At 37.2% G+C, this 25,295-nt stretch overlaps 1 protein-coding gene across 1 annotated transcript in view; it reads left to right on the top strand.

Annotated features, from left to right (window-relative positions):
* Positions 1-3,742: 3,742 nt before the first annotated feature.
* Positions 3,743-25,295, top strand: part of LOC107038444 (fatty acid synthase) — a 33,402-nt gene continuing 11,849 nt past the window's right edge. The window contains exons 1-8 of the mRNA XM_015257539.1: positions 3,743-8,478; positions 9,683-10,053; positions 15,124-15,400; positions 15,771-16,021; positions 18,187-18,418; positions 20,314-21,026; positions 22,229-23,723; positions 23,875-24,270. Coding sequence (XP_015113025.1) covers positions 3,960-8,478; positions 9,683-10,053; positions 15,124-15,400; positions 15,771-16,021; positions 18,187-18,418; positions 20,314-21,026; positions 22,229-23,723; positions 23,875-24,270 — 8,254 coding nt within the window. The 5' untranslated portion in view covers positions 3,743-3,959. The remainder of the gene's footprint in view (positions 8,479-9,682; positions 10,054-15,123; positions 15,401-15,770; positions 16,022-18,186; positions 18,419-20,313; positions 21,027-22,228; positions 23,724-23,874; positions 24,271-25,295) is intronic.

Raw genomic sequence — 25,295 nt, forward strand, 5'->3', positions numbered from 1 at the left:
ATACGCGATTGTACTGATTTTTTAATAAGCAGAGTTTTTAAAAACAACGCGGAAGATTGGAAGGAAATTCGTCCAAACAAAAGAGAAAATTCTTTGTGTAATTAAGAAAAAAAATTATCAAGTAGTTTGGAACGTTTTTTAAATTTCTAGACATTCCCCACCTTAGGGGATGATTTGCAATTGAAAAAAAAATTGTTTAATAATTTGAAATATAGAGTCCACATACGAATTTCTACATCTGCAACGGCAACCCTTTCAGTATTGATATTTAAAAAAAGGAGCGTTTTCACTCCCCTAAGGAATGAGTTTCTGAAAATTCACCCTTAGTGGGTATTTACGTCACCAATTCAACCTATAGACAAAAATTCATGTTGTTAGCTTAAATATTTTGGGCAGTGCATTTTTGAAAGAGTTTTATAAAATAGAATTGATTTATCTCCTTTGCGCAATTGAACTCTGGAAAATCGGGAGAATTGAGACATTTCAAGGTGATGAAGCGATGAAAATTTTAGAATTTTTTTTTGTTAAATAGTAGCTGAATGCTACCATCTTTGAGATTTGCAACGAAGTCATTAAATGAAACTCTTTATCAGTCGAGTGCGATGGTCAGCAAGGAAGATCCCATCGTCGATAATTCAGATTTCAATTACCAGCTAATGGAATCTACATTAGCATCAATTTACGAACTCCGAAATTTCCTGGATCCTCCTAATCACTGTTCCCGTAATGCTGACTCCAGCAATAGTTGTTCAGCCAATTTACGTATTTCGATAAACTCGAACTCTATCCTTTTCATGGTTCGCTCAATGGTCATTCAGAATATCGAAGATTCATAGTAATCCTCAGTTTTGTGTATTATAGAACCATTTAAAGAGTATTTCTTATAATTACACATTAGACGATCCATGATCCAGAATTTTACAGCTATCGAATAATCTACATTCCCGTACTCAACATTTTAGAATAAGCCCGATTACATCCGATATACATCCGAATATTTCATACTCTGAACATTTATCAATTCAATTTTCACTGTATTCGCTGTTACATATACCTAATTTTAATTATTTTCCACACGATAAGTTCTCGATAATCGTTGATTCTGACAAAAACATGGTCCAATTATTCATCACCTCTAACTTTTCACATTTGGAAAAATAGTATATTTCAGGGCGAGTGCCATGGGGTTTTTTACTCACGTGAAGTTGGCGTCCGAGCCGAAGGCTTATTAAATTAAATTAATTACATTAATACTTACTTACTTAATAATAATAAATTTCGAATTTTTCATGAATTTCCTTGATAGTGAGCTTTTTGATGATTTCTCCAAATGAGATGTTTAAAATTTATTCAAGTATGTATAAATATAATTTGTCTATTAACAGTTTATCGAAGGGCTGAGGGAAGAGACTGAATCGGTTGTATAGAAGAAAGGGATAATAAGAATAATGATGATGATAACAGTCAACTAAATTGAAAATCTGTCAAGATTAGTTAAAAAAAATCTTATTCAATTTAATAAAATGAAATAAACAATGAATTACACATGATAGAAGGAAATTATGTGCAAAATAACCATTCGAAAGCATATTGTTAATTTATTAGCAAAAATAACTAGGGAAGCTTGGGGTAAAATGGACACTTTTGACTTTTTTAAAAATGTTAATGACAGGTTGAAATGGTGATGAAATTCAATAACTTTTTTTTCAATAAAAAGAGTAATTCTTGCCCTTTGTGATGAGTCTAAACTGAGCTCCATTGATAAATTTATTTCTGAGTTATGAGTAATTAAAAAAAAAGTCTAAAGTGTCCATTTTATCCCACCCTCCCCTATACTGTATGCAATACAAGAGCAATTTCTCACTTCTTTTCATTCAAATCACTCGGATTCCATTAACATCCATTTAAAATTTTATTCTATACTTTATCTATATATGAATTATTAAAAAACTCCAGAAGAGTAGATCAAATTATTAGCGACTGACGACGTAACTGTCGTATTAACTGAATCAATTCGAATAAAACCGCTTAAAATCCCCAGACACCACGGCGCATTCCCCCCACTGCTCCAATGGCATTTTCCCGGATAAAAACACGTGCCAATCCTGTCAATTGTTCCACAAACTCCCTGGTTGATTGCAAAAAAATATGCAAGAATCATTAACATTAAACGCCGACCTCAGTTAATCATTCCCAATCAACAAAAAATCGTCAATTAAAAACCAGAGTTGAAAACCAGAATTTTTAGCAGAGATGTCAGACAAGCTATGAATGTTTTTTGGGCTCAAATGAAAGAGCGGGTCGAGAAATTGCGTGCTAATGTCTCTAAACATGACAAATGTCTCTAAAGATGATGTCTGTTTTCAATTGAAAAGCCGAGTTGTGACAACATTGTCCAGTAAGGTCTAGGAGTCTTCCCTGGTTCAAAACCATCTTTAAAGGCATTTGCACGCCATTTCTCGACCCAGAAAAAATCGCCAGCAATTTCCAACGGGGTGAGACTCAGCCGTTGACTGGCATAATCAAACATTGAAATCTTTCTTTTAAAATTCCATTAATTACTCTTCGATAAAATTATATAAATTCACAAGTTTATTTGCATTTTCAATTTTATTAAACCATTCAATGATATTAGATACATGTCTCAATTCAAATGAGACTGCGCTACGCAGTGTTAATTCAAGAGTCTACTTGGGATACATATGTGTGTAATTAACAGTGGACACCCGGGGGCCTATTCTCGAAATATTTCCGTGCACGGAAGTGGCTTCGTAAACGAATTGCGTATAGGAATCATATAGGCGTTCCGTCAACGGAGTCGATTCCGCGCACGGAAATATTTCGAGAATAGGCCCCCCGGTGAGAGTAGAATCGCGGACCTTGTTCGACGATCATGTGTGCTATAGTGGGACACATGGCGCCATCTCTAATTAATATCGACAAATAAAACGAATGCTATTTCTACTCTACCGACACTGTTTGGCCGACTGCAAGGATGGTGGACAGATGTGGTTATGGACAGTTTTTTTTATATAGGGGAGGATGGGGTAAAATGGACACTTTTGACTTTTTAAAAAATATTCATAACTCAGGGACAGATTTATCAATTGCGCCCAGTCTAAGTTCATCACAAAGAGGAATCATTGTTCTTTCTATTGAAAAATAAAATTATTCCGTTGCATGAACAATTCAATAAGTCATGGACATTTCAAAAAAAGTTAAAAGTGTCCACATTTTACCCCACCCTCCCCTACAGTTGAATTTATGTACAGTTGTTCCTCAGACTTTTCACAAGTCTATGCCCAGTCGGAGCCCTCCTGAGTTTTTTGTCCAGTTCACAAACTAATGGCGCCAGGTGGCTACGCACTTTTCAATGGATCAGACAAGGATCGGATGTATCTGACGATCTTTCTTCAATACGTTTGGCAAATGGAGGGGGTGATACCTTGCTGCCATCTGTTTCAGGTTTGCAAAAAGTCCCTAATTCAAATAGCATATCAAAGTTCTCACAAGAACACCTAAAAAAAAATTAACCATCCCATTACATAAATCGTTGGTATTTCTCATGCTTATGACCCCAACAACCTCACAAAGTTAGAAAACGCTAGCAACTCGACACTTTCCTCTCGAACAATGCGACCATCTGTCACCCGCCATATTCCCCTGCAACCAATCACAAACGGGCATTATCCCAAACCGGCAGCAACAGGGCGGAATTTAAACATTCTAAAATGGAGTTTGCTCAGTTTATCGTGTGACCGTTACAACGGATGCTGTACTTGGACTCTCGTCCCCCTAAAAAATGTAATCATCCAATCAACATCCCTCCAAAAAGTGTCAAAAACCCTTCGATAATCCCTCCAAAGTGTCGACATATCCTTAAAATCAGAAATAACCCCAAAATAAATAAATGAATAAACAATAAACAACTTGGACCTCTCGTGTTTACACCTCGTAAAATGCTGGCATTACCAAAGACACCGACAAAAATGGGTAAAGAAAAATTAGAATTAGCTGTCGCAGTTCGTAATAAGCGAAAGGAACGAGCTGAGACGTCAAAAAAATTATTAGAACTCCCAGACAAGCCTCACCCCTCCTCAAGCCTAATGCATCTCCCCAACGACAAGCTTGAACTTGCAGTCCAGCTCGAATGCAAAATGAAAGAGATTCAGGAGCAGCAGAGGAGAATGCTGGAGCTCCAGGACAAGATAAGTACAAATACTAGATTAACATTATCACGTGAGAGGTCAGAGTTGGCTGAGAAGCTCGAGAGGAACATGGAGGAGCTGGAGGAGCACCAGAAGAAGCTCCTAGAGCTTCACGAGCAGAATAATTATGATTCTCAGTTAACGACAAACCTTGAGCTTCAACTGGAAGAACGAATGGTCAAACTAGAAGCCTCCAATCGAGAGAGGGATAAGCTAGAACGCCAGTTGACATCCATGAAGTCGGAGCTAGCCTCAGTCCAGCGAACCCTGCAGCTGGAGAGACAGGAGAGAAAAGATCTGGAAGAAACAGCTCTGGGTTTGATCAGAAGTGCTAAACAAAAGTGGGAAGCTGCAGAGAAGGACAAACTCTCTAGATTGAACAAACATATCGAGACTCAGACTCTTCGTATTACCGAACTTTGTACCAGCAACAACGAGATGTCCTCCAAGCTTCAACGTGCCCAGTGTGACCTGGAGACTGCTAATGCAGAGTTGAAGAAATTGAGGAGCTTCCAGGCTCAGTACAAACAGTCATTAGCTAAAACTCGAGAGCTGCGACGTCAGAGTGTCCAGGGAGTTGAAAATAAACTGGAGGAGATATCAGTGAGGGCTCATAATCAGTTAGCAGAGGTGAGGCTGAAGCTGGAACAAGAAGTAGCTAAAAACACTGAACTAGAGAGTACTTTGAGGAACGAGAGGGACGCAAATCACTGTAAATTATCGAGACTAAATATGGCATTGGAACTTGCACAGTCCGAGCTGAAAGATCTCCAGGAACAACTGAGATCGACCCAGGCGATGATTCCAGCACGAGATCAAGAAATAGCAACCCTGAAGAACCAATTAAAAGAGAAATTGAATCAGATGGAGGGGATTCACATTGCTGAGCAGACAATCGCCCAACTCACTGAACAACTCGAGAAAGTTCAAATGGAAAATGAACAAATGAAGAATCAGCTGGAGTCTACGAGAAGCGACCTGAATGACACTTTATTAAACCTCAGAAGGAGTGAAAACATCGCTGATGATCTTGAGAAAACAGCCAAAGACAAAGCAGCTCTCCAGGAACGTCTTCAGGAGTCCAAAGCCAAGGAGGACGAGCAGTTACGGAAGGTCGATACCCTTGAAGAACTTCTCCAACGGCTCCAACAGAGTGTTGCTAAATTAGAATCAGAAAATGCAGTTCTCAAACGTTCTTCAAGCTCGATTCCCTCGGGCAGTCGAGTCTCCACCACCAGAGAAAATTCTCTTAAAATATCAGAGCTGGAGCAACAAATTGAACGACTGGAGAAACAATTGGAAACAGCTAGGGAGAATGCAGCAACAGAGCGTGAAGCAGCCCGCCAAGCCCAGCGATCACTCTGGAAGAAAGAGAAAGAACTATCAGACGCTAACTTGGACAAGAGAATAGCTCTGAGAGAAGCCAAGACGTCTGAAGAAAAGATAAAATCCTTGCAGGAGGAGAAACAACGCCTGACGGATCGATTGAATAAGAAGTACCAGGAGGAAGAGGAGAAAGCAAAGAAATTATTATTAGAACTTGAATCAGCAAAGTCTTCCCTCGCTGAGATCACTAAAGAGGCTTCAAGAAACAGGATGCAGGCAGATTCAGCCCAACGAGCCTTGACCCAAGCTAATAAACAGATCGAAGAGCTTCAATCCTCCTCTGCTGCTCTTCGAAGGGAGCTAGATGTTGCGAGAAAACAAGCTAGAACAAGTCAGGATAGGGTGGACAGCTTGAATGCCGAGAACAAACGTTTGACTTTCGCCATCTCCAAGCACAATGAAGCAAAGAGCACTTTGGACGCTAAACTGGAGGCGTTGGAGCAGGAAGCAAAGGCTGATAAAGTTAACATCGACTTGTTGAAAGAAACCTGCACAGTCCTTGAAGAGCAACTGACGGATTACGAAAGATTGACTAGTGACCACGAGACTAGAGAGAACACCCTAGTCCAGGAGAAGATCAGGCTGCAGAAGGAACTAGAAATCCTAGAGCAGAAGCTTAGAGAAGCAAAAATAGGGCAGAACGAGGAGAAATCCAAGAGATTAGTTTCTGAGAAAGCGATGCAGCGATTGGAATCAGAAACGAATGAAATCGAGACTGAGAGGGACAATTTACTGACCCAGAGGAACGAGTACAAGAAGCTGGCACAGGAGCTGAACCAGCAAGTTGCTTCATTGACATCCAAATGTGGAGAACTGGAATGTGACATTGGGGAGTTACAGAGAGCGTTGGAATCAGCACGCGCAGAGGCGATGATCGTTAAAGAAGAGAGCACAGACCACTTGACTCGTCTTCATGAGCTCAAGGACATCAATCAGGACCTGATGGCTGATCTCCAAAGCAGTATTGATCAAGGACAAGAGCTGAGGATCAGAATAGCAGAGTTGGAGAGTGTTCTTGAGGAGATGAGGCAGTTTTATAATGAACACGAGATGAAGTCTGAAGGGACGAGACAGCAGCAAACGAAATTAATTGATTATCTCCAGCTCAAACTGGAGGAATGCAGCAAGAAGAAGAAGACAGTTTGCGACAGGATATTCAGGACGAAGCAGAAGGATGCTGTGATTCCGACTGGTACAGGAATGCCAGTAGGGTACAGAGAGCTGGAGAACCAATTGACTCGAGAACGTGCCAAGGTGAAGGCTCTTACTGAACAGCTACTGGTGTTGAAGGCAGCAGCAGTTACATCAGCCCCAGTTTCACCTATTGGAGACTACAAATCTGCGGACTGCAAGACTCAGGACTCGAAGAAATATCAATTTACTGAGCAACCTGATGAGGTTTTATCCAGGCAGACATCACTGCAACGAGTTCGACATAATATTCCTCACAGGTTCAACGTGGAGTTATCAATGCGAGCTGGAAAGTGTGCGGCTTGTTTGGAACCCATTCAATTTGGAAAAAGGTCTGCTATCTGCAGTGAATGCCAAATAATGACTCATCTGAAGTGTTCTCTCCTGGTTCCTGCAAACTGTGGGCTTCCTGGAGGACTAACGAAACATTTAGGGAAGAGTTGGAAAGCCAGTGACGAGAGCATCTCCACCCTCAGTGGCAGCGTCCAGACGCTGACCATTGATGAGCCTGATCACGCTGAATTGGACTCCAAAAATATTCGGAAGACTGAAGGGGTCAGCATGGAGAGTTGGGTGAAAGTTCCAGGACGTGGGAAAGCATCTTGGGAACGTAAATATGTGAGACTTGAGGGCTCATGTGTCAATGTATACGAGCACGAACCCAGTCCAGGGATGTCATCAATCAGCAGGATGGAGCTGACTGATAAAAATGGTTTCACAGTGATCGAAGATGTTCATCAGGCTGAGGTACCTGGCACTGCAAAGTCTGACATTCCCTTCATCTTCAGGGTCGAGTCCAATACGTTCAACACCTGCTGGCCCACCAACAGACTCGACATCATGGCGTTGAGTCAAGTTGACAAGAAGAGCTGGCTGAATGCTTTGAAGTCCATGGCAAGTCAGAATGGAGTCAGAGGAGCTGCTAAGAACTCGATGGTGCAGAGTGTGGTGAGATTGGAGAAGAATAGGCTAGATTTAAACTGTGTGATGGAGCTTGAGGAGGAGGGAGTTTTGCTGATTGGTGCAGAGGAGGGATTGTACTCGTACAGACCTGCAGTCTCCAAGGTGCTCACTGCTATCAGAGGGGTCAAACGAGTTCATCAGTTGACGGTGCATCCTCATCTGGGTTTGGCGCTGATGATCGCTGGGGAGGACAGGCAGTTGGTGTCCTGTGATCTGAGACAGCTGAAGAATAATGCTCTTGCTGCTGATTGTTCAAGGCCTGCCATCAACACCAACAGGATTCTCGACCGATCTGAGAGCTGCCATCTATATCAAGTGGAAGGGGATCTACTGTGCGCTGCCACTACGTCTCAAGTTGTGTTGCTTCAGTGGAGAACTGATGAGGCTAATGGGAAATTTGTATCTATCAGGGAAATGGACACCCAGGAGCCCTGCAGTTGTGCTATCTTTACCAAGGATAATCTCATCGTGGGCTGCCAGAAGTTTTTCCAGATTGATCTGAAAGATTACGGGATTGATGACTTCCCTGAGGAGGATGACAGCTCGGTAAAGGCTGCACTTGCTGGCGTAGCGAGACTAGGGATCTTCCCGGTTGCTGTACTCAATGTGTCTTGTGGGAGTCAAGTGGAACTGCTACTGTGTTATAATGAGTTTGGAGTCTTCGTTAATGAGAATGGAAAGAGGACAAGGGCGGTCGATCCTACTTGGAGTCATTTGCCTTTTGCTTTTGGTAAGAAAATTTTCATTTTGTTTTATTTAAGGATATCCAAGTACTTTGACTATTTTTTCTCCAGTGAAATGTTCTTCTGCTTTTGTAGTCGAACATCAAAGTTTTCAACAATGACGTTTAATTTTAAAGATGACAGATATTTAACAATTATTTTATTGTTTAAACTTTGCAGGTCTGAACTTGAATCTCGATATAGAACCGTTAGAAAACATTTTAAAAATCGAAAAAAAAATCGAAAAAAATCGAAAGTTTACATTTGGAGAAAGATTCATGAAATAATTTTCAAATTACAATTTTTTAAAATTACGAGCCTTTTCTATAAATAATTTATAAACAATCAATTTTCAGCCATATAAATCATTTGCTCCGAATCGTAACAAATTTATTCATATTCTAAATTTTACCAGAAATCCACTTCATACCTAAGAAAATAAGGTTTCTGAAAGGGTAAACAATTCAAATTATTTATTTATAAACAACGAATGTTAAGAAAATTATCATCATGTGCAAAATGTAATGTGTATGACGCTGAATATTCATGATTTTTTTCAAATTTTTCTCACGCAATTTAATTGGCAAATTTGATGATTGAAAATTTTTGAATCTTTAGTTTGGTTTGTACTACACTGCAAAAGATCTTTGGATATCCTTATTAATTTTTAATGCAACGATGCTGAAAATATTTGAACAAATTAGTTTCAGAAATATATAAATCCATATTTTAACTTGGTGCAGTTTTTATAGTTCCAATTTCAGTACAATCATGACGATGGTGTAAATGAGAAGAATTAATTTTTTTAAAAAACAGTTTTTAGCAAAAAAAACTGCGCTCGCAAAAAAAGTCTTCCTAAAGATCCATCTATATTTTTTCGTTCTGGAAATATTCATCAGCAACTGTAGATTCGAAGATCAGCCGATTAATTTTCTTGTTACTTTACAACTGGAAGTATAACATCGAACTATAGAATTTTTCTTTTTTATGAAATCAGTTGTTCATTTAATTTCTTATTCTTTAATAAGCCTCTTTGAAATTTTTTGATAATAATTTTCACAATGAAAAACATTATTCTATTTTTATGTAGGAAAAGTTCTGGGAAAAAAAGAAACCAATAAGATCTAAAATAATTATCCAAACGGATAACATTCAACTTGATTTTGCAATCGATAAAATACACTAATGATTTATTTCTCTGGGTTGTTACAGCATTCAGAAAGCCTTACCTCTTCATCGTCCACTTTTCATCGGTTGAGGTAATAAAACTGACATCAGAGACCTTCAGATCAACCACAAAAAATCCAGAAAGAGCTCTGATTGATTTGAACAATCCGAGATATTTGGGTCTCGCTGGATCCAGGGGAATCTACGTTGCTGTGATAAATTCTACCCTGGACATTCAGAGAATTGACGGTGTTGCTTCCATCCTGTCCAGAATGAGCGACAGTTTAAGCAGTTTGGATTCACTCTGTAATAATGACAATGACGACAGCAGTTCAGAGTTCAGTTTCACGCCAAGTCTCATGGAGACCTTGGACAATCCTTCCAAGAGGGTGCACTTTGCTGACCCCAGAGACCACTAATGAGTTTTATTTTTATTAAATTCATTTTATTAGTCAGGACTTGATTATTTGTTTAAATCTCTAGACTATTTCTACAGTAGATCGTCGCACATTACATGTCAATTATTTTGTAAATATTCCAGAAACTAATGGATGGAGAGAAAAGTGTGGAAAGACCATTTTTGAGACAATTTTCATGAAAGAGTTTTTCGACATTTTTCGTTAAACCTACCAAGTTCAGACATATTTACCAAATACATGTAGATATCATACATGAAAATATCGCTGAAACTAGTAGGTTCAGAAAAAAATTCAAAAGCACCTTTTTTGTGGATAATTATTTTTCCCCCAAAAAAATATTCTCTGAGATCAGCTTCTAAGCCCACTGATTTTTTAGATATTCTTCACTTATAATTTCACTACCAATTCATTCATCGATAGCTTTGATTAAAGAGATTTCTCTGGTCATTGACCACAATTCGTTTCAAGTTCTCCTTGCCATAAAAGTATAATTTTTATTTAAAAAAATTGTGGTATTTATTTAACATATGTGTTTGAGATAACAGAGTATTTTCCTTACTGTTCGTAATACTACCGGATGAGGCGTAGACGTACTTATAATTTAATTATATGAAAATTCAAGTAGTATTCTCAGTCCAAATGTAATTCTTTGATTAAGTAAAATGAGTGAATGAGTGCACTCACATTGTTTTAACAGTTTTGCATTATTTTTTAGATAAAAAATAGATAAATAATGACATTTTTATTTCATTAAAATGTTAAGACCATTCATGAAGTCATTGGTTGAATTCATTTCCCGGTACAATAATAATTTTTCATCACATTTTGAATTATTTCCTATTCCACTTCTCAGTTAATCTTAGTCACAAAGTACATAATAGAATAGTTATAATATATTTATCGTGGAAAAAAGAAATGATTTTTGATAAATAAAGATTTGTAATATACGTCATGCTGTGAATGTCATTCAATTGATGTTCACATTAAATTTATCCTTATTCTTGCGTCGAATCCCAAATTTTCGTTTCAATCAGCGGATATTACATGACTGATGACAGTGTTGCATTCTTCATTGACATGATTTGTTAATGTATTCACAAAAGGCAGTTATCAATTCAATCAAATTTTCAGTTTTAAACAAACGTTTGCTCACGAAAAATTCTATCATGAGGGGAATGAGTAATAAAGTGCAAAATTGAAATTTCTGTCATGATTTTAATTTTCCAGAAAATAAAAAAAATACATGAACAAATGAAAAGATAATTGAGTGAGATTTCTTATGAATTAGGGATCATAAAATAAATCAGCGAAATCCTCATTACAAATTCAATTTTTTAGGAGTCAGTACACATGTTTGGTCTAGAAATTTTTCATCATTGGAGAAAGAAAGCATATTATATGATTTTTTTTAACCAACTAGAGAGCATTTAATCCCGATTAGCATACGCATAATCTATGCAGAGTAATGCGACATCCGGCAACCCCTGACACTGAGCTATATCGGAGAATATTCATTGGGAACACACTATTAAAAAATCGTTTTTTTTTCAACGCACTAAGAGAATCGATTTGTTGTTGAACGATAACCAAGTTCAATGTCCTGGAAAGAATATTTCCATCGCTGTCTTATCCAATTATTTCCTCCTTCGCTGCACTATTGACGTACGTGGGACTTCCAATTCCACCTAAACGTATAAAACACTTTCCTGTTTATTCTTTTCGGCACCAATTTAGTCGTTGAAGTATTAGAATTTTAAATATATAAACTATTCAACAAATGATCATCAGAAAAATTCAATGGGGAGCTGTCTGCATTGAATCGGTAAAATGTAATGAACCGAATTTAAATTTTCATTGATTATACATTTACCTCAGAAACAAGGGGTCCCTCAGAAATATATCAATTCATTTTTTATGCTGGCAATTTCTTGTAGAAAAGGTCTCAAGAGAGAGAAGAGAGTAGTGGGGAGGGGGCGAGGGAGGGAGGGAGGAGTGAGCCTAGTAAAGGGAGCGAGTCACGGATGAAAAAATTTAATAGAACAACCAGCGAATTCGCTAGACAATTCTATTGGATTTCTATTGAGGTTTCTATTAGTTTTTGGCCGATTCTATTTAAACTTTCAATAGAAAATATTCTAACTCGACTTCAAACTCGACATCCGCACGGTGTGACACAAAATATTATACATCACTCAGGCATAAACTTTGTTTTCAACGAATGTAAAAACGAAAATTCGTGCCCTTGTACTCTAACGTACAATTGTTTGATTTTCTTGATGAGAAGAAAAGAAAAATACAATGAAAAAAAATTAAATATCTGAGCCGAAGAAATTCCATAGAAAATTTCGGAAGAGAATAAGTTATGTAGAAATTTCTTATCTAATTCTATTGACTTTTTCTATTGAACATTTCAATGTTGAATCAAATCGATAAAAAACTAATAGAAAGTTTAATAGAAATCCAATTGAATTTCCTAACGAATTCGCCAAGGTTTTCTATTAATTTTTTTCGTGCGTAGTGTGCGAGTGACGCAACAAGTAATGAGTTCTTTAGGGGGAGGTTTACACCAGGAATAAAACTTTTTGGTTTTTCAAGAAAAAATATTATTTTCCACGTGATTTTCAGCCAGGAATCTGATTTTATCGGTCAAAATTATCTGCGGTCACTCAAAATTAGGAATTCAAATTTTTTTAATTGAAATGTGAACTTAACAAAAATCCCCAGTGTATTTTTTTTTCAAATGGTTTTTTGAATATGATCATGAATTTTTTCTCCTCAATTATAAAAAATGCGGGAGAAGATACATTTTTGAATTTATTTGTTAATCAATATTTCTATTAATATCTCAAGAGGAAAAAAAATTACTTGTCTGAATATTACGTATAAACTTATAAGCATTTATTAATGCAAACTCTATGTTTAGGGGTCCTCATACATGTACCTAGTCTTTTATTACACAGTAATCCAGATTTCGCCAGGGCACTTCCTCCCTAAAATTCGGACGGGTGCATTTTTTTCTACGGTTTCCATTAATTTTCCATTCTTATTGGGAAAATTCATTCATTCTATTCATTCTCGTAAAAAATTGCGAGAATATAATCGATGCGGTGGAAATAACGACATTTTTTGGTTGACCAACAAACTTGAAAATGTATCTTCTCCCGCATTTTTCATAATTAAGCACCGGAAATTTGTGATTATGTATTAAAAAAACCATTTTAAAAAATACGTTGGGGATTTTTGAAAGCTGTTTTTTCCATTCAAAAAAATTTGAATCTTTAATGTTTAGCGGTCGGCGAAAAATTTGACCTACAAAATAAAATTTCTGAGGAAAAATCACGAAGAAAATACTGATTTAAAATTTTTTTTCTCGAAAAATCAAAAAGTTTTTATCCCGTGAACCTCTCCTCAAGTTGTATCTTTCATTCATTATGCTTCATGATAAATCGTTAACATTCCAAAGAACAGTTTGAGTTAATTGCCCGGGGGTTTACTTAATTTTCTATCAGACTTCAAACGTAATTCAGTTAATTTTACTCAGTATTTCGATAATTCCTGGAATTTTTCAATTCTAAAATCTAAAAAGAAGAGCTGTGGACTATAAAGTTTTCATTACAGAGCGTTGAAACTACATAACTTAATTTTCCATCTAAATAAATTTCTGTGAAGGGGAACCTGAGCTGGAATTAAAGACGAAAAGAGTAAAAATATCGGCTTTTCAACAGTTTTTTTTGAGGCAATGGAAACTGAGGTCCAAGGAAAATTTTTAGAGGTAAAAGCTTGAAAGACTACGTTTATCGGTGGAGTTCGGACAAAATTGAATGAGTTAATATGTATTAAAAGATTTTTAATAGCTCTCCAGATCAATTGAAGAATTGCTAGCCTACCGCTCTCCTTTGAAATAATTTAGTTTTTTTAAATAAGAAATCAGAAATAAAGAATTTTGGAAGTAGTCAATCGATTTAAGCCTATTTTATTATGAAGTTCATCCTCAATGAATACCTTGACATCTACGGGAGATACGTTGTTGAAAATTTTTGGATGAAAATTTGGGTACACTTCTTTTGGGGAAAATTTTATTAATTGACACTTTCACTTAAATTACAAAGAATTTTGTCACTGAAACTTCATAATTTGATGAAAAATCAATGACAACTTTAAATTTCAGTAACTTTCAAGGCATTGAGAATTCAAGCCAATTTCATATCAGATCTTCATGTTTTAATTGAAAATTTAAGTAAATTTCGGAATTCTCACCTGTTACTAAAAAATTTAGAGCTCTATTGAATTTTCCGTGAAATTTAAATTTTCATTATTTTCCCCCCTAAATTAAATTCAGTGTCACCCTCCTGAAAATTACTACTGCACTGTGCATGAAAGTTAATTTCTTTTCCATGAATACAGCAAACTTTTATCAGGGATCTGCTTTGCCGAAAAAAATGGGAACTAAAAAAGAAATCCTCTCGACAATTCCTCTTGCCTCTTAGATTCCGAGATATTTCACTAAAACTCCCCAAGAAACAAAGTTGACGTAAGACGATTGACCACTTCACTACTGAGTCACAATTGAACGAATAAAATATTGAGATCATCCTCGTTCTTCAAACACTTCAACGAAATGAAATTGCCTACCTATTCTAAAATTTGGGAAATTCTAAAGCAATTCTGCTTTAACAGAATCCCTATCTTATCCCGACCCGCAATTCTAATTAAACACTCTTCATGAAACAAAGGTCACATTGAAATTTGATTTCTATTCAAATAAGTTCAGTGGAAATCGTAAAAGGTATGGAGTTGACCCAAGAGGGTCAATCGTTCTCTCGATGAAGGAATCGAAAAGATAGTGGGAGAAACCGCTGTTATAAAAACCCCTGGGACATACTGAATCGAGCTATTGTGTCAGTCCCCCTCATTCAGGGTGCCTGTTGGGGAAAGTTAACATACTTTTATTTTCAACAAAAAATCCCCATCAAAGCCCCGAAATCATCCTTAACAATTCCGTCAACGTCTATTACAAGTGAAAAGTGCGAATTTTCATCAAGTGTATTTCTCCATCATCACAAATAGAACCGAGAATTATTTAATTATTCAAGTCATCTGGGTGAACTGATAGTGTTTTTGAGTTTATATTGTGAAAGCCAAGAAGGAACAAGGAGAATGGCGACGAAAGAGGAACCTCGTCACTACGATCCCTTTCTCAAGGCTCCTGTAGATCCTGGGGAAGAGATCGTAATATCCGGAATGTCTGGAAGATTTCCAGAGTCTGATAATATGAGACTATTCACTGAGAACCTCATGAATAAAGTCGATCTTGTGACTGATGATGGACGTCGTTGGAAATTAGGTAAATGAATGCAAATGTAATTCATCTAAATTTTGAAATTAATAGTAATTTATAAACTAATCAACTATCAATAATGACAGTTCATAACTAAATTTGCGAACCTGAATTGTTCACTATTTCCTGTTGATAATTATTGCATAATGCGAATTGAATGTGAATTTTCATAGATTCAAGGATTCTATTGACGCATGCACTCATTTTCTCTTCGATTTTTACATCGGTAATTCAGTTTGAGGGTTCAATTAAGTCGCGATGACAAAGTCACAGCCGGTCGGTCTATTTATGTTTCCGAATAGGTGAATTTATTCACCGGTCTTTTATGCTGATTACCCTTCTAGAATAATGGTTTTTTTCTTCCAATTTTTCACAGATCATCCGGAAATTCCCCAGAGAACTGGAAAGATTAATAATGTCTCGAAATTCGATGCCCTTTTCTTCGGGGTGCACTTCAAACAGGCGCACACTATGGATCCAATGTGTAGGATGTTGTTGGAGCATGCTTATGAAGCTATCGTCGATGCTGGAGTCAATCCGAGGCAGTTGAGAGGGACTAGGACGGGGGTTTTTATCGGCGCGTGCTTCTCTGAGTCTGAGAAGACGTGGTTCTATGAGAAGCTCCAGGTAAACAGCGATTTTCATTATTTTTTCATGCCAAAAAAATACTATGAAAAAAAATTGGGGAAGATTACGATTCCCCTGACGCCGCTATTTGTCATATGTTTTCCGTACCATTTTTCTTCAGGAATGTGGGAAAAATAAAGGAAAAATTCCTTCTTAATTAGTTTTTGCGATATGAACTTTTCAATCCTTATTTTTTTTAAATACGAACATTTCCATGAAGCTTTTTATACTTGAGTCCCCAATTCATACACTCACATTCCCACATTTGAATTCAATCTTTATATCTACAACCTCAAAAGAACAAAACTCAATTTTAATAAAAAAAATTTTGACGTGGATACGTCTGTGGTTTCAATATGGGGGGTAATTTTGGGAAACGGTCCTTATGTGCAGCGCCATCTATCAGAAGTCTAGAAAATTCTAGACGTTTCGAGGTAATTCGAGAAGTTTCTTGAAATTTCGAAAAAATTCAAGGAGTTTCTAGAAATTCCGAGGAAATTCAGGGAGTTTCTAGAAAATTCGAGGGAATTCAAGGAGTTTCTAGAAAATTCTAAAGAATTCAAGGAGTTTCCAGAAAATTCGAGGGAATGCAAGGAGTTTCTAGGAAATTCGAGAAAGAAGGATATCCGGCTGTATCGAAGATACAGCCGCCTGCAATTGTTTGGTTGAAGATTTTTTCGTCTGAATTTTTTTCCTGCAAAAATTGCAACAACAATCGAAGAAATTCAGTGAACGAAATCTTCAACAAACAATTTTCAGTCAAAAACGCATTTGACCAAGGCAGTGTTATCCTTGTGACCCTCGTGACCCTAGCGACTCCTTTTTTGACACTCTTGGGACCTCACTTTAACCCTTCGCTGGCCGCGCAAAAGTTACGAACGCCGATATAATCATAAATTTGAAAGATCTATGCAAAGTCTGAAAAAAATCAAGAGTAATCTAGATCGTATACTTGAAGAAGTCCCGTGAGATTTTTCATATTCAGTGTTACCCTTACTTATATATTCAAACTCAAAGTTGCCATGTTTTTCTGAAAATTCGCTTTATACACGGTACACGGCCCGCATGTTCGGAATAAAAATTTGAAAATCTAACTACTTATGACACTTTTGACGGATATTTTCATTGATAGGGCTTCTAGACACTTCAAAATGAGATGTCAAATTTTTTCAAAATTTTTCTGAGGCTTACTGTAATTTAAAAAATTGGAAAAAGTGCGGCGCGACCGACCGAGAGCGCCCGATGCATAATTGACAAGTCCCGGGTTCAAATGCCGGTCTGGATGGTCTGAACTATCCAATTTTTTAAATAAATTATTCTTGTAAATGAATATTGATGATTATCCTTTTCTACCTACTCCAAAATCCTGTCCAACAATATCCTGTCACGTCACAAGATGTGGCACGTTATATAAACTTCCGTCTTCTATGAACAATCTCCATAATTGGGGAGAAATGATGGAGTTGGAATTTTTTCATTATTTTTCCCGTAATCCTGGGGAAAAATGGTATGGAAAACATGTTAAATCATGGCGCCAAAGGAATCATAATCATGCCAAAAATTGGTTACACTGTTAAAAATTTCTAGTTTTAGGTAGAATTCAAGGTAATTAATGAGTTTTAAGTGGGAGTGAGATAGAAATTTTACAATTCGATTGAATTTTCAGTGGAACATGAATATTCAGAAACAAAATAACATGAATTTTCAATTTTTCCCTGAATTTTCCAGAAGTTTCATAAAATAATTGAATTGAAAAATCAAGAATATTATCAATTTTTAAATCATTTGAACAGAAAATCAATGGAAAATTTGATTTTTCAATGACAAAATTTCCTGAAATTTCAGTGTAACTTGAACACGATAAAAATTTCGGGAATTTGGCACGGAAAATTCAGACGAAAATTTTCAACAGTGTATTCATACTGCGGAATTTCTATAAGAGAAGTATCCATTGAATAAATGTTATAGAAAGATAAAAATTCATTAATTTTATCTATAAAATATTGCCCCATTGAATATTTTTCTATGAAGAAAAAATGTACAAAAACTAGAAAAAATAGAATTGTAAATACAAAGACAATGGTAGTGCAATAGAATTTCCAAGAAATACGCTAAGCTTTTGCATGAGATGTTCTTGAGACGATTAATTTTTCTTTCGTGCACAGGTTAACGGTTTTGGTATCACTGGATGCAGCAGAGCCATGTTGGCGAATCGTGTGTCCTACTGGCTTGGAATAACAGGACCAAGTTACACCGTGGATTCTGCCTGCAGTTCGAGTCTCTTCGCCATGGAGCATGCATACAGAGCGATCAGAAACGGCCAGTGTGATGCTGCGATAGTTGGCGGTGCTAATCTCTGTTTGCATCCTTATGTGTCTCTGCAGTTTTCACGTTTAGGTAAATAACACGACAAGGGACACGTATGAGAAAATCGTCTACAAATTTTCTATACGGATTGAGTATAGAAATTCTATAGGATTTTCGTATATGATATTCGGATATTTCTACACGGATATTTTTTATAGAAATTATTTCTATACGATTTCGATAGGTTTGATCCTATACGACCCACTGCCACATGTATAGAAACATTTCGTATGAAGTTGCGAGATTTCTCTACGTTTTTCTCTGCAGCGTTTAGACATCTTTCATATGAAAACAAAAATTTACGTAAAAATTTATATATAGAAATAATTCGTATAGAAAATTTCTATACGATTTTTTCTCACGTGGAGAAGACGTCACTCAAGGTAAAATTGAACAGAAAACCCTAGCGCATTCGGTAGGGAATTGTATTGAACTTCTATTGCAAATTCTACTATTTCTTTCGCTGATGCTATTAGAAAATTGAACAGCAGTTTCGCACGAACATCGGGGAAGCTTCTGGAAAACTGAAGAATTATTTAGAACGATAAAAAATCCTCTGGAAAATTCGGAAATCATTTGGACAACTCTCCAAGTGATCAATCCTGGCGAAATTTCTGTTAATATATTTCAGAAAATTTCAGCATTTTCTAGGACCTTCTAAGGGGTTCCAAATGTTTCTAGGATTGTTTGAAATTTCTCCAGATATTCCAGAAAATTCCGGAATTTTTGAGAACTTTTCAAAAATTTTGCAGTCAATTTCAAAACTTTTGAGGGGAGACCCAGGTGAAATTTAAAAGTCTTCGGTTGATAGAAATAAGTATCGAGCGACTTTTGATAATATGAATAGTTGAACATCAAAATAGTATATAAATGATGTTTTCCGGAGAAAATTTGTTATGTTCAACTACTCAAAATAACGGTTTTTATACAACAAAATAATTAAAAAAAAAAATTTTTATATGATTTAAGGATAATTGGGCGAGAAGGAAATGTAGGAGGTGAGACGGAGGGGTTTCTATTGTTTTCCTGCAGAAAACCAATCGCTGAACAAAAAAATTTTTCCCATTCGGATAAAAAATTCAGGCAATATTAGGGAGTATCTTCGGTTAAAAATTATTTTTGGAGCTAATCAAATTTATTTGTATCTGTTCCACGCATTGAATGGTTTTCAGATTGTTTTTTTTTTATAAATAAAAAAATATTAATCCATGTGAAAAAGTGGCAACATCGTCGATAGTTTTTTTTTCACCAGGAGCTGGAGTCTCCAAAAATTATGATTGTACAATCAAAAAAACGTTGAAAAAAAGCTGAACATTTTCAAAGAGCGGTTTTGAATAATATTGGGAAATAATCCCAATAGGGAGGGAATTGTAATTGTACTATGATAAATCCAATGATGATCCATTCATTATTTCCTCTCTATCTGACTTATTTCTTAATCTTTATTAAAAACGCTCTTTGAAAATGTTCAGTTTTTTTCTACTTTTTTTGAGTGTACAATCAAAATTTTTAGGGACTCTCGGGTGATGTAAAATCCAATGGAAATTGTAATACAGTTTAGATTATGAAGATGGAAAAACAATCGAGATAACGTTCGAAATATAGTCCACCCGGGCCTTAATTAAGATAATCGAAAAAAATACTTAATTTTATTCTATGGAATCTAACCAACATTTTGAAAAAAGAAAAGTTTGAATCGGATGAAAATTGTGGTGCGAAGAGCATTTCAAAGCCAAAAACAGAAAAAACGACGTTTTCGCCTGATGTACGGCGTAAAATAGGTTGGGTATGAAATTTTTCTTATTTTTTTAGGTATCCCATGATATATCAAAAGTCGCTCGATAGTTATTTTCATAATCAAGACTTTTAATTTTCACCTGGCTCATCATAATTAGAAATAGTTTGAAACTATCGCAATGTTCTAGGTGTTTTGGCTCCCGACGGCCGTTGTAAATCCTTCGATGCTGAGGCCAACGGTTACACAAGAAGTGAAACCGTTAGTGTAGCATTCCTCCAAAAATCCAAGGATGCAAGACGTATTTACGCAACTGTTATCCACGGAAAAACCAACTGTGATGGATTCAAAGAGCAGGGAATAACATTCCCCTCAAGTGTTATGCAGAGCGCTCTGCTGAAAGAGTTCTACGAAGAGTGCAAAGTGCCACCATCATCATTATCGTACATTGAGGCCCACGGTACTGGGACGAAAGTCGGAGACCCTGAAGAGTTAAATGCAATTGAATCTGTCTTCTGTCAGGGGAGGAAAGAGCCTCTGATGATTGGCTCCGTGAAATCGAACCTCGGCCACGCCGAGCCGGCCAGTGGAATGGGTCAAATAGCTAAAGTAGTCATCGCTAATGAAACTGGTGTGATTCCACCGAATCTACACTACAATCGACCGCGTGAGGGTGTAAAGGCTCTTGAGGAAGGAAGAATAGTAGTTGTTTCTGAACCAACACCGTGGAAAGGTGGATACGTTGGAGTCAGTTCGTTTGGTTTTGGTGGTGCTAATGCTCATATTCTTCTCAAGTCAAATCCTAAGGAGAAGATTAATGGTGGAGCGCCACAAGATGATCTTCCTCGGCTTGTGGTTGCGTCTGGGAGGACTGAGGAGGCTGTTAATTCTATTTTGACAGATGTAAGTAATTCCTATGGCTATAGTATATTTCATTAGGCTGAAAAAAAATTTTCTGGCGAATATGAGGTTTGCAGCACGAGCCGAAGGCGAGGGCTGCAATCATATTCGTCAGAATTTTTTTTTTTTGCCGTATTACGAACAATATTTTTTGTCATGACGGCCGTAGGCAGAGATTCACGGACGCGGGGCGAAACGGAGCGTCCGTGAAACGCTGACTTACGGCCGGAATGACAAAAAAAAATTTAGTAAAACTTGCGTATTTTATTTTTTTTTGAAAATCTGTCAATTTTCTTGAATTTCTCCGATTAAAAAAGTGTTTTGTAACTGTTCGAAGTGGAAATTAAGAATCTATGAAGTTTGAAAAATGAAATCATTGCTTGAATTATTCAATAATCTATTGAGAAATTGGATTAAATGAGGGTTCGAACGAAAAATTGTCGAGGTACTTAGAAATATGCACCCAGTATAAGACGACTCCTCTTCAGAATGGGTTTTTGATGAGTATGTTCGGGACTCTACGGGAGATAGGGAAATTTTCCAAAGAAAATTTTTGAAAAACCTTAAAAGCTCAAGAAAGAAAGTATCTACAGAAATTTTGCTATCCCCCTTCAATTCCTAGATATTGACGAAAAACCAGTCTAGTTGATATTAACTCATCTCGTCTCTTCTACTCGAATGAAAATAAGAAATATCTTCTTTCTTATAACTTCACGTATGACAAAATTTCATAGAAAAAGCGAATTTGCTGAAAAATTCTATTGAATTTCCATTCAATTTTCTATCAGTTTTTGGCCGATTCTATTGGATTGTTCAATACAAAATATTCTACAGAAAAAATCAATCGAATTCGGTTTTTCTATACAACTTATTCTGAGATATTTTTTATAAAATTTCCTCGGCTCAAATTTTCTAGGATTTTTTGTTTTATTTTCTTGATGGAAAGAATAGAAAAGAAACAGAAAAAAAAACTTGGAAAATTTTAGCCGAGGAAATTCTATAGAAAATATCTCAATAGAATCAATTGTATCGAAAAATGGAATTCTATTGACTTTCTATACAATATTTTCTGTTGAACATTTCAGTTGAATCGGCCAAAAACTAATATGAAGTTCAACAGAAATCCAATAGAATGGTCTAGCGGATTCGCTAGGTTTTTCTATTAAATTTTTCGTGCGTGTTGTAATTCTTCCAATTGAATTAAGGTCGAGAGTCGCCCAGTGGACGTAGAATTCGTCCGTTTGCTCCATGAGATCTACACCGAGGACATCTCAGGTCATCTTTATCGAGGCTACACAGTCCTGGGCACTGCCAATCCCGATAAGAAGATTCGAGACATCGAGCATTATCCAGGAGCCAAGCGCCCAGTCTGGTTCGTTTTCTCAGGAATGGGTTCTCAGTGGCCAACTATGGGCGCATCCCTCCTTCGTCTCCCAGTCTTCGCGAATGCCATAAAGAAATGCGATGCTGTTCTCAAACCACGTGGAGTAGATATCTACAACATCCTGACAAATCCCGACAAATCAACCTTCGATAACATCTTGAATTCCTTCGTCGGAATAGCTGCCGTGCAGATTGGCCTGGTCGATGTGCTAACAACACTCGGAATAGTCCCTGATGCAATAATTGGGCACTCAGTGGGGGAGCTGGGATGTGCTTATGCAGACGGTTGCTTCACAGCTGAGCAGATGGTCCTGGCTGCATATTCCCGAGGTCTAGCATCGATTGAAACTGATACAATAAAAGGTTCAATGGCAGCCGTTGGTCTCGGTTATGAAGACGTCAAGGATCTCTGTCCACCAGACATCGAAGTAGCTTGTCACAATGGCCCTGAGAGCTCCACCATCAGTGGACCAGCAGATTCAATGAAAGAATTCGTCGCTAAACTCACTGCAAACAAGATATTCGCTCGAGAAGTTCCATGCAGCAACATTGCTTATCACAGCAGATACATCGCTGCGGCTGGACCAAGATTGCTGGCTTACCTGAAGGAATTCATCCCAGACCCTAAACCCAGGAGTGCCAAGTGGTTCAGCACATCTGTACCGCGATCGCAGTGGGGCTCACCTCAGGCGAAGCTTTCTTCTGCTGAATATCATACAAACAATCTTCTCTCTTCTGTTCTCTTTGAAGAGACATCTGCACTCATTCCTAAAGACGCTGTTACCATTGAAATCGCACCTCATGGGCTTCTTCAAGCCATTCTGAAGAGGTCACTCAATCCTGGAGTGAGCAATATTGCTCTTACCCAACGTGGACACAAGGACAATGTCGAAGTCTTCCTTCAGGCTATGGGCAAACTTTATGATGTTGGATTGCAGCCAATCATTAGTAATTTGTATCCCGAGGTGACGTTCCCGGTGTCCAGGGGGACTCCCATGATATCGCCACTCGTCAAGTGGGAACATTCTGATGATTGGTATGTCACTTCGTACAGGATGCAGGAGAAGATCACCTCTGGAGAAAGAATCGTGGAGCTAACGCTCGCTGATGAAGATTATGAGTATATGTCGGGGCATATTATTGACGGGAGGAATCTCCTGCCTGCCACCGGGTATTTAGCACTCATCTGGGAGACTATGGGGATGATGAGGGGAGAGATGTACACTGAGGTGCCTATTGTCTTCGAAGATGTCAAGTTCCTCAGGGCTACTACGGTCTCTAAGGAGTCTTTGGAGATCACTTTGATGGTTCAGAAAGGTAAAATTATTATCTTTCGATATGGTCACTTTAATTATTGATCGTTACATTTATTCAAATAGAGATTTTTTTTCATGTTTTTCGACTCTCATTGCGTGCGTGTTGAGATCAGTTTAAATGATTCATAATTCATAATGACTGTGTTTTTAAGGAACTGGAAGATTTGAAGTCGTTGAGGGAGGAGTAGCAGTCGTCACCGGATTCGTTCGTCATACGCCAAATCCCCAGCAAGAACAAATAAGTTTCCCTCATGCTAGTGATGATGTGGAGGAAGAGATGGAGAAGAAAGACGTTTATAAGGAGCTCAGACTACGGGGGTATCAGTACTCTGGATTGTTCAAGGGCATCAAGAGTTCCACCGCGGATGGATCCAAAGGAACCCTCGTTTGGGCGAATAACTGGGTGACCTTCATGGACAACATGCTGCAAATGAAGATTCTCGGAACGGACACGCGTAATCTTCTGGTACCCACTGCCATTCAGAAGCTGACGATTGATACTAAGACACATCTGCAACAGATTCGTGATATGCCAGATGAAAACAAAGGTAATTCACCATTCTTCCAAGTAGTAAGCTGAATTTATTTGAGGTAATCATTGAGACGAAAGTGATTGATATTGTGAAGTGGTCTGGACGATTTTTAATTTTTGGTGTTCAACAGTTGTGAGTGATTTTTTTCAACTATTCGATTTTCAATTAGTTTTATTTAAAAATCGAAAAAACTTTACACATACAAAATAGTATAGTACCTGCAGAAGGCGCACTCAGTCGAAATACTACACGCACGAAAAAATTTAGTAGAAAACCCTAGTGAATTCGCCAGACCATTCTATTGGATTTCTATTGAACGTTCTATTAATTCATGGCGAATGCTACTGAAATGTTCAATAGAAATTATTCTATAGAATAAGTCAACAGAATTGCATTTTTCTATAGGGGAGAGTAGGCCAAAATTGTACATGGGGTAAAACGAAACAGTCGAAAAACGACTATTTGACGCAATTCAAGCAAAAAAATTAGTTTTTATCAATTTTTTTTACTATTGGGAGTACTAATGAGAATAATAATTTTCTGTTCGGTACAAAAAAAACATGCGGTGCTAAAAAATCACTAAAAAATCAGGCCCGCTCGCGCGCTTTGCGCGCTCGCTTTTTGGGGTGTAATCGGTAGAGGTGGGTGGAATTGGGTGTGACCCATTACAGGTCGAACCAATAACTTCCCGACCGATTCCCATTTGTCTGTTCATCAGAACAAAAAACGCAAATTTTGAAATTTCCGTCTTGATAACTACAAAACGGCTGAGACGATTTTACTTGGCATTCGCATAAAATCGAATTATATAAAGATGCATCGATTGCATGAGCAGGAATCAAATCCCATCATTTTTCTACGTAGAATTATTGAATTTTCAAAAAAAAAACTTTTTTTTTTCATTTTTCATATGTTTTATGCAAATAACTAACAAACTGCTGAGGCGATCTGTCTCATAATCTACTCGTTCTAAGTTACATTGACACGCATCAATTGAAAGAAAATGATTGGTCAGAAACACAACATTGGAACATGCACTG

Source organism: Diachasma alloeum, unplaced genomic scaffold (assembly GCF_001412515.2).
Source record: "Diachasma alloeum isolate Michigan unplaced genomic scaffold, Dall2.0 Dall_scaffold_00284, whole genome shotgun sequence".
Taxonomy (NCBI): domain Eukaryota; kingdom Metazoa; phylum Arthropoda; class Insecta; order Hymenoptera; family Braconidae; genus Diachasma; species Diachasma alloeum.